Source organism: Antechinus flavipes, chromosome 4 (genome assembly GCF_016432865.1).
Source record: "Antechinus flavipes isolate AdamAnt ecotype Samford, QLD, Australia chromosome 4, AdamAnt_v2, whole genome shotgun sequence".
Classification (NCBI taxonomy): domain Eukaryota; kingdom Metazoa; phylum Chordata; class Mammalia; order Dasyuromorphia; family Dasyuridae; genus Antechinus; species Antechinus flavipes.
In genome coordinates this window covers 236,113,079-236,125,878 of record NC_067401.1, presented here as the reverse complement: position 1 = coordinate 236,125,878, position 12,800 = coordinate 236,113,079, and the positions used below count along the sequence as shown (strand labels likewise).

General features: G+C 32.9%; 1 protein-coding gene across 4 annotated transcripts in view; it reads right to left on the bottom strand.

The window, feature by feature from the left end:
• The window catches only part of ADGRB3 (adhesion G protein-coupled receptor B3), an 882,558-nt gene that overhangs the window by 474,892 nt on the left and 394,866 nt on the right, over positions 1 to 12,800 (bottom strand). For all 4 annotated transcript variants that reach the window (XM_051997212.1, XM_051997213.1, XM_051997210.1 and 1 more), the window contains one exon: positions 3,898 to 4,092. In XM_051997212.1, the coding sequence (XP_051853172.1) occupies positions 3,898 to 4,092 (195 nt within the window). The remainder of the gene's footprint in view (positions 1 to 3,897; positions 4,093 to 12,800) is intronic.

Below are 12,800 nucleotides of genomic sequence, written 5' to 3'. Positions count from 1 at the left end.
ATATATATATGTATATATATATGTGTGTGTGTGTGTGTGTGTGTGTGTGTGTGTGTGTATGTGTGTATATATTATATATATATATTAATACTATTATATATATATATATATAATATATATATAGATAGATAGATAGATTTCTATCCTTAAACATTTCTGTTTGATTCACTTTCCTTTTATCAGACCTAGTTCCTCTTACAACGGGAGAGATACAGTTTAGTCCTTTATTCCCTTTCTGTTTTTATTTGGTTAACATTCTATGAATGTCGGGGAGATTTAATTTGCTATTCATTCATCAAACATTAACAGATTCTTTGAATTACTCTGCAGCCTCATCTTGGCAAGAATTCAGTCCTTTTTTATAAAGTGCTTAACATAGTGCCTACTACAATTAATGGTAGTTAATAAATGTGGTTTCCCCCCACCCCCAATCTCATGCTTTCCCTTTTTAAACAACATTCTAAGGGCATATTTGCTATGGCAGAGTCTACAAAGTTTAATGGGCTTCAACTTTGGACCTGTGGATAGATCTTATTTTGTTAAGGACTAGATTAGTGATATATAGAATAACTTATCATGTAAAGGTTGGGGAGAAAGGAAGGGATAAAACATTTATATAGAGTCCAACATGTGTTCTGTACCAAGTATTTTCTTTAAAAGTATTATCTCATTTGATTCTCACAACAAATAGGAAGGTAGTTGCTATTATTATTATTAACAATAATTGAAATTTGAGGCAAGGAGATATTAAGTGATCTGCCTGGGGTTATATAACTAAACAAATGTTTGTTACCATAGTTGAAGTCCAGGAACAGCATTTTGTGATATCTCGGTGCCTCTAAGTTGGTCACCGGGTAATGAGGATTCATTTTTGTTTGTGGTCACTGCAACTCTTGAAGTCAGGATTCTGAGCTGCAAAGAGGCTATAATGTGTGTTGGCAGAATATCCACAATAATAGGAACCATAGATCTTTTTAAAAAGATTGAAATACTCTTTCTGAAGTATTGTATCAGGTGTCTCCTGATTGCTACAACAATTGTCTGTTGAATTGATACAATTTAGTCCATATTTTAAAGGGTCTTATAGTCTCATATAAAGGAGAGGAAAAAAATCATATGTACAATAAAGACATGTAAGATACCATGTGATAAGTGATGATAAAGGTGACACCAAAAAAAGGGTAATTAATTGTTGATCAGTTCATTCAGTAATGCACAAGTCTTCCTTGTTTTCTTGGCAAAAACACTAAGTGTTTTCCACTTCTACTTCCACTTCCTTCTCGAGTTCATTTTACAGCCAAAATTAAATCATGATTTGTTTGTCAAAAAATATATATCTTAAATTTCCTGATGAAAAATATCTATTCTAATACTATCATTCAAAAAATCCAGTGCAAACTTTTTATGTTGGTAAATATTCTTAGTATTTTTAAAATTAAGGAGTTGGGAATGTTTTTCATTTATTTACTTTATATAAATTAGAAAAAAGTTCCTTATGTAATAAACACTTTAAAAAAAAATATTTAAGACAGATAATAGGATATAATAAAAACACAATACTTTGAACAGTAAAAAGTGGGTGGGAAGACCAACCTAGGTATTAAGATGCTAAGTGAATTGTTTAATATCATATATCTTAGTATAACTATTTTAGTAGTAGGTTAACTAGTAGGCAGATAATTTAAGTAATAGACTAAAATAGTGAGCAGACAATTCCTTTCTCAGTGAAATCACAAGACTGGTCTTCTTGCCACCACCCCTCCACTCCAAAAAAAAAAAAAAAAAAAAAGAATGAGTAAACAGGGAAACTGAGGACTTTTCAGAATAATAAGATTCAGTATCAAGGGTTTAATCTTTAGGCTCTGGGAAGAAGAACAAAGATTTTCCAAGAGAAAACATTTAAGAGATAACTGCTTAAAGAAGAATCTAACTATTTAATGGCCTGGAGATATTCAAGAAGTCTCTGAACTAGCTATCTCTATTTGCTGATTGAAGAAGCCTGAGGTAAACTAAGTCTCCTTAGTTATTCTAGAAAACCTTCTAACCCCTCTGGCTTAATAGATTATTTACCTTTAAATAAATATCCTTATTGTGAGGGATTATGTAATTTCTCATAAAATCATTAACTAAGATAGATTGAATTTATAACTTAAACTTTAGTTTATAAAGGTCTGATGGGTTTTGGAAAATGAAATTCTTTGTACAAATTTTACAATGGAATGCTCATATCAGCTCAAGCAAGTATTCGCAAACATTGCCTAAATTTACTGTGGTCAGCTACAAATTAACTATATTGGCTTGATGAGGATCTAGCAAACCTGTGCTACTTCCATCTAAGCAGGCAGTAAAAATTAATCAGATTGGGAGAGGGGGGAGTTGTGGGTTTCAATGACTATTTAATTGCTTCTAACTCTGTAATCATCTGCCCTTCTTTCTCTGAGACTTCAGTGAGTGGACTGTCCACTTCTTGTGAGATTCTAATAAAGCTTCTGTTCTTCATTTTGAGATATCTCTGAATATTTTGAATTAGGGATTGTTATCTCACACATTAAGAACAAAAGCAAGAACATGGACCATATTCATAGGATTTTTTCATAAGAATTCATAAAATTTCATAGAAATGTTATCCATAAAATGGAGATATGACTTTTTTATTTTTTTTTTTTTACTGTTCAAACTTGTTTACAGTTAAGTGGCATAGTGTTTGTTGGGACTCAGAAAGACTTTAATTCATTTCTTTAACTCAAGACACTTAATAGTTGTGTAATCCTTAGCAAATTATTTACCCTCTTTCTACATTATTTTTTAAATTTGTAAAATGAAGACAATAATGGCATTTGTCTCACAAGGTTATTGTGAGGAATAACTTAGATTATATATAGAACTTTGTATACCTTAAACCTTTAAAATACTAGCTATATACTTTGGAAATCTCTTCCTGAATAATGCAAATACAACTCCCAAATGAAGAGCTTACTGAAATTTAAAAAAAAAAAAAAAAACAACCAAACAAAAAATGCTTCATCTGGGAATTCTGCCAAACTCTTATTTTAATAAACTTTATGCAAAAAGATAGAAGGATAGGTCATGGTGGAAATTCAGTGATCAACAACCTTTTCAGCTATAATTATTTCAGCCTACAGCTTAAAGTTAATACCAAATTCAAATTGAACCTGCGTCAAAACACAGTCTCTACCTATTTAATGAGCTTTAATTGTTTTTGTGGCCTGATAAAAGCTGAAACTCTTGAGTGCTTGGACTTCAACCTGAAATTGAATGGAGCAGCTATAAAACAATGATATAGTCTTTTGATACATAAAAAATAGGCTATGAATAGTTACTAGATTGCTTTTCTTTTAAGAAATCCATTTGCTAATATTGTCTATCTGACTATCCCTCACCCCACTTCTTATAACATAGCCCAGGTAATACTTATTAATTGATTTATGAAATGAAACACTAGAAAACTTAAGTTCTTAAGATACCCAGTGGACTTGTACAGGACCTAATGAAAAGTTTCTATTATTTTTCTATGTCAAACTCATAAGAAGTGTGAAAATAAGGTCTTTGCAATTTCAGTTTAAAATTTTGCTAGTTTTTTTTTTTAATCTGAAAGCTCAGAACATTTTATAGACCTCACTGATTATCTTTGTGAGAAATTTTATTGACTTTTTTGTAGTATGGGGCACTGAGGCATAGAATGAAGCAACCTACTCTAATCAAGGTCATTTTTTCCAGGGAGAAAATAGAACACAAAATCCTCTTCCATAAAACCAAATACTTTTTTCCATTTTGCCAAGCTTCTTGTCCTGTGTCCAACCCTGGCCCTAGTTCCTCTAAGCTAAAAATTGATTTCCTCTCAGTCACTCCCTTCCTTTATGTTCTCTTGTCTCTTACCTGTACACCATCAGATGCAGGAATGTAGCTTGCCCTTTTGAAGGTATCTGTCACATTTCGTAGAATTTCCACTGATATTAGAAGGTCTCCTGCATAAAAATTTTTCCTCTGAGTTAAATCCAACAAGGTCTTGGTCACCTGGGACATTCCATCACCTGCCAACATTCGTTGACCTTTGGCAAGGTGCTCTTTAATCTGTTATGGGCAAAGAATGGAATAAATATCAGAATCTTCTTTACTGTATTTCTATCTGGCTTGAGTAAATAAAACCATTTCTAAATGTGTCAATAAATTGTTAGGAGATTGATTTATTTTTGAGGTATTAAATTTTTAAAATGTGTCAAATTTATGGGGATAAATGAACAAATATACCTGGGGCAAAAATTTATTTATGAATGCATACAGTATGGTAGGCTTGACATAACTGCTGATTTGGACTTAGATGCCAAAATAACATAATTAAAATAATTTATCTTTTTTTTTAAAGAAAAAAGTCATTTTTCAAAATGGTAAAAATGAGCAATCTTTTATTTAGTTATTTTTCTTTAATTTGCTGAGGCAATTGGGGTTAAGTGACCTGCCCAGGGTCACACAGCTAGGAAGTGTTAAGTTAACACTGAGACTAGATTTGAACTCAGGTCCTCCTGACTTCAAGGATGGTGCTCTATCCACTGTACTATCTAACTGCCCCTTGAGCAACTTTTTAAATTAGGATACTCAGAGAAATTGTGAATACATGCATTGAAAATAGTAATTTAAGAATAAGTATAGGAGAACTATTAGGCTAGAGCTGAGTATGATGTGATTCCAAGAAGCATGGCCACATAAGAAAAGATTAAGAGTAACATTATATGAATGATGTGTGAAAGGAATTAGATGTGGGAGGAAGGGTGGTAGTTCTGGAATCCTATTATCATCCGGAATTGGTTAAAGAGGGAACAACAAACATACATATCTAGAAGTGTATACAAATCTTTTTTATTTATCAAGAAAAAAAAGGGGAAGGAATAGAATAATGGAGGCATACAAAGGTGGGTAGATTAATGGCAATGGGATTAAGTATATAGATTAATGAGAATGGGATAAAGAGGTAGGAAAAAATGAGAAGAAATGATAAAGGAGGGATCCTTGGAGAGGGGTTAGTCTAAGTAATAGCAAGGCAAAGCAAAAGGTATAAATAAAGCTGAGGAGAGAACAGGGATAGGAAATAAGAGACATGCACAAACATAATAAAAATGATCAGGAGTAGAATTTCTTAGAGAAAAAAAATCAGGGATAATCATTGATCTCAGACTAATTTAAAGTTAAAATAGATTTAATCAAAAGAGAAAAGTAGGGAAGCTATACTATATGTCAGTCATATTAATCAATATTGTGTTAGACTAAAATAACTATACAGTATAAGGCTGGAATATTGCTGTAGTGTAGGAAATGATGATTGGTAGATTTGGAAAATTTGGAAAGTCTTGGTCTTAAGAAGGAGCATGTTAATCAGTTTCAGAGAAACAAACCAGTAGTAGCCTTAAAGATTTGTATATGAATATATATGGATATATATTTGTATGATTATAAATATCTACATGTGTATATATACATAGGTATATATGGATGCATATATATAAATACACACAATATATACACATATACATATCTACAAATGTATATGTATATGTGTATATATTGTGTGTATACATATATAGATATATATCTCCATGCTTAATTGTAGCCTTCCTAGAGGGGCAGAGGGAAAAAAAGAATAAAATAAAAAGTGTACAACAAAGAACAAAAGATAATCTATAAGGAAGCAAAGACAAGATAGACAATTCTGAACACAATGTGTAGTATTTATTATATAGGCTTTCTTGAAATGGAAATGTATGGTTTCATATTTTGAATCCTCCCTCATGTTCTGCTGTGTACACGGCAAGGTTTTGTTTTTCCTTTTTGTATGTTGTATTTAAGTTTTAAACAAATTAAAGAATAAGTTTTCATATTTTGTTCCATTCAATTCACAGTACAAATACAGAATTGCATTCGAGAAATATGTGTAGCAGACATATCACATTAACACGGGCCATGAGGTTAGTCTGTGATGAAGAATAAAGGTCTAAATTTTAAAATTTCCTAATCATATGACAAAAAGTAGGTTCCTTCAAAGATTTTTTTAAAGTTTAAGTAACTAAAGAAACTCAGTTCCTTCAGCTGTAAAATTAATAGTGCTGCCACTGACTATTCTCTGGGTCTTAGTTTCATCATCTATAAAATGAGAAAGATTAGATGATCTCTAAGGGTTCTTTTATGGTAGATCAAGAGGCTAGACTTAAATTAATAGCGTAACTGCCTAAAAGCTTCTCTGTAAAAAAAAACAAAAACCCAACAAAACCTTCTGTTCATTCTTCATAGCTAATTTATTATTAAGGGAAGGATGGATACTTGATTCTTGAATACAGTCCAGATAAAATAAGCAAGCATTTATTAAATACTCCTTTTAGCCAGGGTATTTTGACAGACATTGGGGGTGTAAAAGATAACTATATTCTAGACCCTATTTTCCAGAAGTTTACAAAGACATGTGTATGTGTATGTGTGTATATGTATATTACTCATTCAAAATTAACTAGAGTAGGGTAAATGTAAAAAAGAGTCCAGGCTAAATTTCTATGAAAATGTGAGAAGGGAGCAGTCATTTTTAATTGGGGACAAGGGAAAGGAAGGACAAAAAGAAATAAGATTTATTAAGTGCCTATTTTGTACCAGGAATTGTGCTAATATTACATCATTTGATTTTCATAACTGCTCTGTGAAGTATGGTTATTATTATTCCCATTTTATAGTTGAGGAAACTGAAAAGTGACTTACCAGAGTCACGTGACCAGTAAGCCAGGGCCACAATGCTAATAGATATTAGGTCAAAAATATTCCTGACTTCAGGATCTCTAGCCACTATGATATCTAGTTCTAATGGAGAAGGAAATGGCAAACTACTCCTCTATCTTTGCCAAGAGAAACTCACTCAATAGCTTTAACATTGAACTACTGAACAATAAAACCTAGCTATAAAAGCAAGTAAAGTTTTGTGGAAGAAGATGTGCAAATATTGGGACTTTAAGGAAGGAAAATACTTCAGTAGACTGAAATGAGACAGGATGCCATTCTAGGAATAGTGCATGGTGAAACTGAAGGAAAGAAGGGAATAGAGTCACAAAAAAAAAAAGGGATGAGGAATAATCCAGTTTGAACACAAATTAAATACATGAAGGGGCAGAAGTGTGATACAAGAATGGCAAAATATAAATTATTGCCATATTGCAAAAACATATTGAATTCTAATATTGGGAACCCATATTTCACTCAAAAATCAAGGGAAAATCCCTTAAGTTTTTGAATAATAAGTGGATAAAGGAATGGCATGATTCAAATAGTATATCAGGAAGATTTCTTGGACAGCATTTTGAAGAATGATTTGGAAGGAAGCTTATAAAAAATAGGCAAGATGGCAGAAACTAGGCATTGACCCACACTTAACACCGTACACCAAGATAAGATCAAAATGAGTTTATGACCTAGGCACAAAGAATGAGATTATGAATAAATTAGAATATAGGATGGTTTACCTGTCAGACCTATGAAAGAGGAAGGAATTTATGACCAAAGAAGAACTAGAGATCATTGTTGATCTCTAGAAAATTGTGATTATATCAAATTATAAAGTTTTTGTACAAACAAAAATAATGCAGACAAGATTAGAAGGGAAGCAATAAACTGGGAAAACATTTTTACAGTCAAAAGTTCTGATAAAGGCCTCATTTCCAAAATATATAGAGAACTGACTCTAATTTATAAGAAATCAAGCCATTCTCTAATTGATAAATGGTCAAAGGATATGAACAGATAATTTTCAAATGAAGAAATTGAAACTATTTCTAACCATATGGAAAGATGCTCCAAGTCATTATTAATCAGAGAAATGCAAATTAAAACAACTCTGAGATACCACTACACACCTGTCAGATTGGCTAGAATGACAGGGAAAGATAATGCAGAATGTTTGAGGGGATTTGGGAAAACTGGGACACTGATACATTGTTGGTGGAATTGTGAACACATCCAGCCATTCTGGAGAGCTATTTGGAATTATGCTCAAAAAGTTATCAAAATGTGCATACCCTTTGATCCAGCAGTGTTATTCCTGGGCTTATATCCCAAAGAGATTTTAATGAAGGGAAAGGGACCTGTATGTGCAAGAATGTTTCTGGCAGCCCTCTTTGTATTGGCCAGAAACTGGAAACTGAGTGGATGCCCATCAATTGGAGAATGGCTGAATAAATTGTGGTATATGAATATTATGGAATATTATTGTTCTGTAAGAAATGACCAGCAGGATGATTTAAGAAAGGCCTGGAGAGACTTACATGAACTGATGCTGAGTGAAATGAGCAGGACCAGGAGATCATTATATACTTCAACAACAATACTATATGATGATGAATTCTGATGGACGTGGCCCTCTTCAACAATGAGATGAACTAAATCAGTTCCCATAGAGCAGTAATGAATTGAATCAGCTATATACCCAGGGAAAGAACTCTGGGAGATGACTATGAATCACTACATAGAATCCTCAATTCTTCTATTTTTGTTTTCCTGCATTTTTTATTTCCTTCACAGGCTAATTGTACACTATTTCAAAGTCCAATTCTTTTTGTACAGCAAGATAACTGTATGGACATGTATACATATATTGTACTTAACTTAAACTTTAACATATTTAGCATGTGTTGGTCAACCTGCCATCTGGGGGAGAGGAGAGGAGGAAGAGGGAAAAAGTTGGAACAAAAGGTTTTGCAACTGTGCTGAAAAATTACCCATGCATATATCTTGTAAATAAAAAGCTAGTTAAAAAAAAAAAAAAAAAAAAAAAAAAAAGAATAGGCAAGAAATGAGAAAAGAAAAGCCTGAATTAAGGTAGTTTTGGTAGCTTTGTAAAAGACACAAGAAATAGAGACAGAGGAGGACAGCTCAACCCTGGTCCTGCTACTCCTTACCTATGTGATCTCAGGGATATATCTTCATTTATCTGGGCCTTAGTTCCTTAATTTAATAAAAACAAATGAATAAACAAAAAATAGGAGCAGATATTGTCTTTGAATTTCCTTTCAGCTCAATGTCTATGATGGCCTATTGTAAAAGTAAAATTAACCTATGTAGAGTATGAGAAAGGGGAGTTAGAAATGATCTTCAGTTGAGAAGGCCAAAGTGTCCCTGACTTCAGATACAATACTCTATCTACTTTGCTGTGTATCTGTCAGAGGTAGTCAAAACAGGTTTTGTGGAAAATGCTATTGGAACTTAAAGGAAGGAAAGTGAATGGATGACTTGGAAGAAGCTGAAATCATCAAAAAAAGATAAATAAGGGAAATCAATAACAGAAAGAAAAGGCTTTTTAGGAAAACAGAGTAAATGAAGCTTTTGAAGAGCTGAGTTAAAGGTGTCACTTGAAATTCAGGTGGATATATCCAGCAGGAATTTAGGAATATTTCATATTGTGATGAGATAATTGAAGCCAGGGACGGGGATTGGGGATGGAGGGTGTATATAATGCCAAATGGTAATTTTGTATGGGGCAAGATTGACAAAAGTATAGAGAAGAGAAGAGGGCCAAGGCTAAGTCTTAAGGAACTTTCATATTTAAGTTGGAAGATGAAGAGTCAGAAGTTTCCTCATCTATAAAATGGGGATAATAATAGCATCTATTTCATAGAGTTGGGGTGAAGTTCAAATGAGATTATATACATGAATAACTTTACAAATCTCAAAGTATTTATTAAATGCTAGTACTATAATAATGATTATTTACAATACTGCATAAATTTATAGTCATATATATACCTATATATCTCTATATATCTACAGTATGAACGTCATTGACATCCTTAATATTCCCTGATCTCCTACTTTCTAGGATAGTGCACTCTAATGGTTTTTACCATTTAAATAAAAGCAACAAATTGTAATAGGCTGAGGCTTGAGGTGATGCACTGAGGTCCCAAGCACGTGAGGCTAAATAGCAATTGGACCATACTCTATTAATATATATGCTTGGAGAAAGAATGGCCCCCACCCACTCTTTGTGCAAGTCCTGATGTGTTGTATAGGAAATGAAGTTTTTGATAGGTGGAGGCAAGGGAGTGGGAAGGGAAGTAGAAGGAGAGACTGCTGGCTGGCATTTTGACACAGCCGCTCACATTGCCATTGCGACGGCCTTTCATCTCCAATCCCCCTCTGCTAGCTGGCTTCCTGTCGCAGCTGCCCATATTGCTATCACAATCCTTCTTTCCCATATTGTTATTGCAATCCTTTTTCACCTCTTCACTTCAATAAAGATTGAAGATTTTTCCCTTAAGCTGAATTCCTGACTCTGGCTGATTTTAAATACGTGGTCTTCACAACAAATAACTATTATTGTTATTATTGTGGTATCAATACTATCTGAAACTGCAGAAAGATCAAGAAAAAGCTGTTATAATTTACTGTTAATTTTTTTCCTCCTAATCGAACATTAGATTTGGAAGAACCTCTCTCTTCATTACAAGAGCTGAAGCTTAAGCACAAAGTTAAAACAGAGATAGATGGCAGAGCTTACTTCTTCTGAAAAAGCGGTAACAACTCTACTGAAGATTCAAGATTTTGATTGGGTATCAATTTCTAGTTGCTCTTGATGAACATAATATATTATGTTTTACTATACATTTTTGAATACTGAAAGCCCTGCAGTATTTGATTATGGAGCTACCAACAATGATATTTTGAAAACTGCAGGGAATAGAAGAAGTACCAAAGAATAAAAGGAGACAGAATTTCCAAGATTTTAAAACAGAACAGATAATAGAATGCATAAGCCATAGTCTAGAAAACTCAATTTTGATTCTGCAAAAAATTCTAGAATGTTATACGAGTGGTTATTTAATAACCGTAAAAGGAAAGTGATCACAGTGAGCCAGTACTGACTTGATCAAGAAATAATTATGCCAAACATACCAGAGTTCCTTTTTGGATAAATTTTATTAAATTGTTGAAATAAGGTATTACAGAAGATAGTTTACCTAGATTGTAGCAAAGCACTTGATGCAATAATGCATTTCAGGTTATTATTGTGAAAAAATCAGTTAGTCTTTATAACAATCATATAAATTCTTATGTTGAATGGCTAGACTCAAAGAGCAGTAATTTATATTCACTGTCAACCTGGCAGGAGTTCTTAAGTGGAGTGCTCCAGGGACCTATGCTTAGTGCAATGATGCTGAGCAATTTTTTAATCAATAATTTGGATAGTTATGAAGATGACATCCTTAACAAATTTGCTGATAATAAAATAGGTAGGAATAATTAATGAATTGAGTGACCAAATCTTCTTGACAGTCTTTGTAACTAAACTGAATATAAGAATAGGAAATTTAATAAGTATAAATATCAAGTATAGATTTGTGTTTAAAAATTCACCTTAACAAGTACAAAGTGAGGTAAGTATGATTAGACAACATTTTCTCTGGCAATGATCTGCAAGATTAGTGGAATGTAGACTCAGTAAGGGAGGTGATGAAGGTTTCAATTAGGATGATTATGGTATGAGTGAAGAGAAAGGGATGGATATAAGATATAGTGTCAAGGTAGAATTGACAAGATTCAAAAACTGATTATATGTGGGAAAGTGAGGAAAACTGAAGAACTGAAGCAGATTTTAAGGTTGTAATCCTGAATGATTGGAATAATGGGGTTAATTTATAGGGAAGGTGAAATCTAGTCTGAATGTGATGAGTTTGAGGTATTGATGGTATATCCAGGTAGAATAATAGTTCAGGGGGTAGCTAACAATAGTTAAAGGGTTGTTATGTATAAAGGGATAGTTTTATCCTATTTGGCCCTAGAAGACAGAACTGTGAATAATGAGGAAAAGGTAAACAGAGGCAAATTTAAAAAGGCTGAGAAAATATCCTTTCTAATAATTGGAGCTATAAAGAAGAATAGACTGCCTTGTCCTGGAAGTCTTCAAACCAAATTTGGATAGCTACTTGTTTGGTATGCTATAGGGGAGACATTCAAAATGAAACTTTGAAGTTCCTCTGAAATTCTGCAAGTATATGATGAGGGTTAGAGAAAGTTTTTCTAAATACATATATCTTCACAAAATCTCATATCCCCTTTCCTCCACTCCCAAAGCACTACTTTGATTCAAGCTCTCTTCACTTCATGCCTAAACTACTGAAATTGCTTCCTAATTGTCTGCCATTCTCCACTGTTGCCAAATGATTTTCTCAAATCACAGACCTAACCATTTAACCTTAACCCTTTGCTCAATAAATACCCCTGGTTCCTAATACAAAGTCCTCTTTTTGAAATTGTAAAGTCCTTCATAATTTATTTCCAACCTACCTTCCTATTTTTATTTTTCACTTCTCCCCTTTACTCATTCTATTATGTCATTAAACTATTTTTCTTGCTGTTTTTCACATACATCACTCATTTCCTATTTCTGTATCTTGTCATAAGCTACCCAGAATTCCTTAAATACCATTCCTTTTTATCTCTACCTCCAAGAACTGAAAACTTCCTTCATAGTCTAGATTTAGTATCATCTATGTGAGATCTTTCCTGATTATTTTCACTGCTGGTGTTTCAATGTGCTCTCCATTCACCTAAAAAACAAAAATAAAAACAAGCCTAAACAACTATCTATCCTGCATTTTATATACACACAGATATGTATGTATATATGTACGTATGTATATGTATATGCTATTTGATAAAATGTAAACTCTTGAGAATAGGCATTGTTTCTTTCTTTTAATTTTTTCTTTTTTCTGTGTATTCCCAGCTCTCAGACAAATTCCTTGCACAGAGTAGGT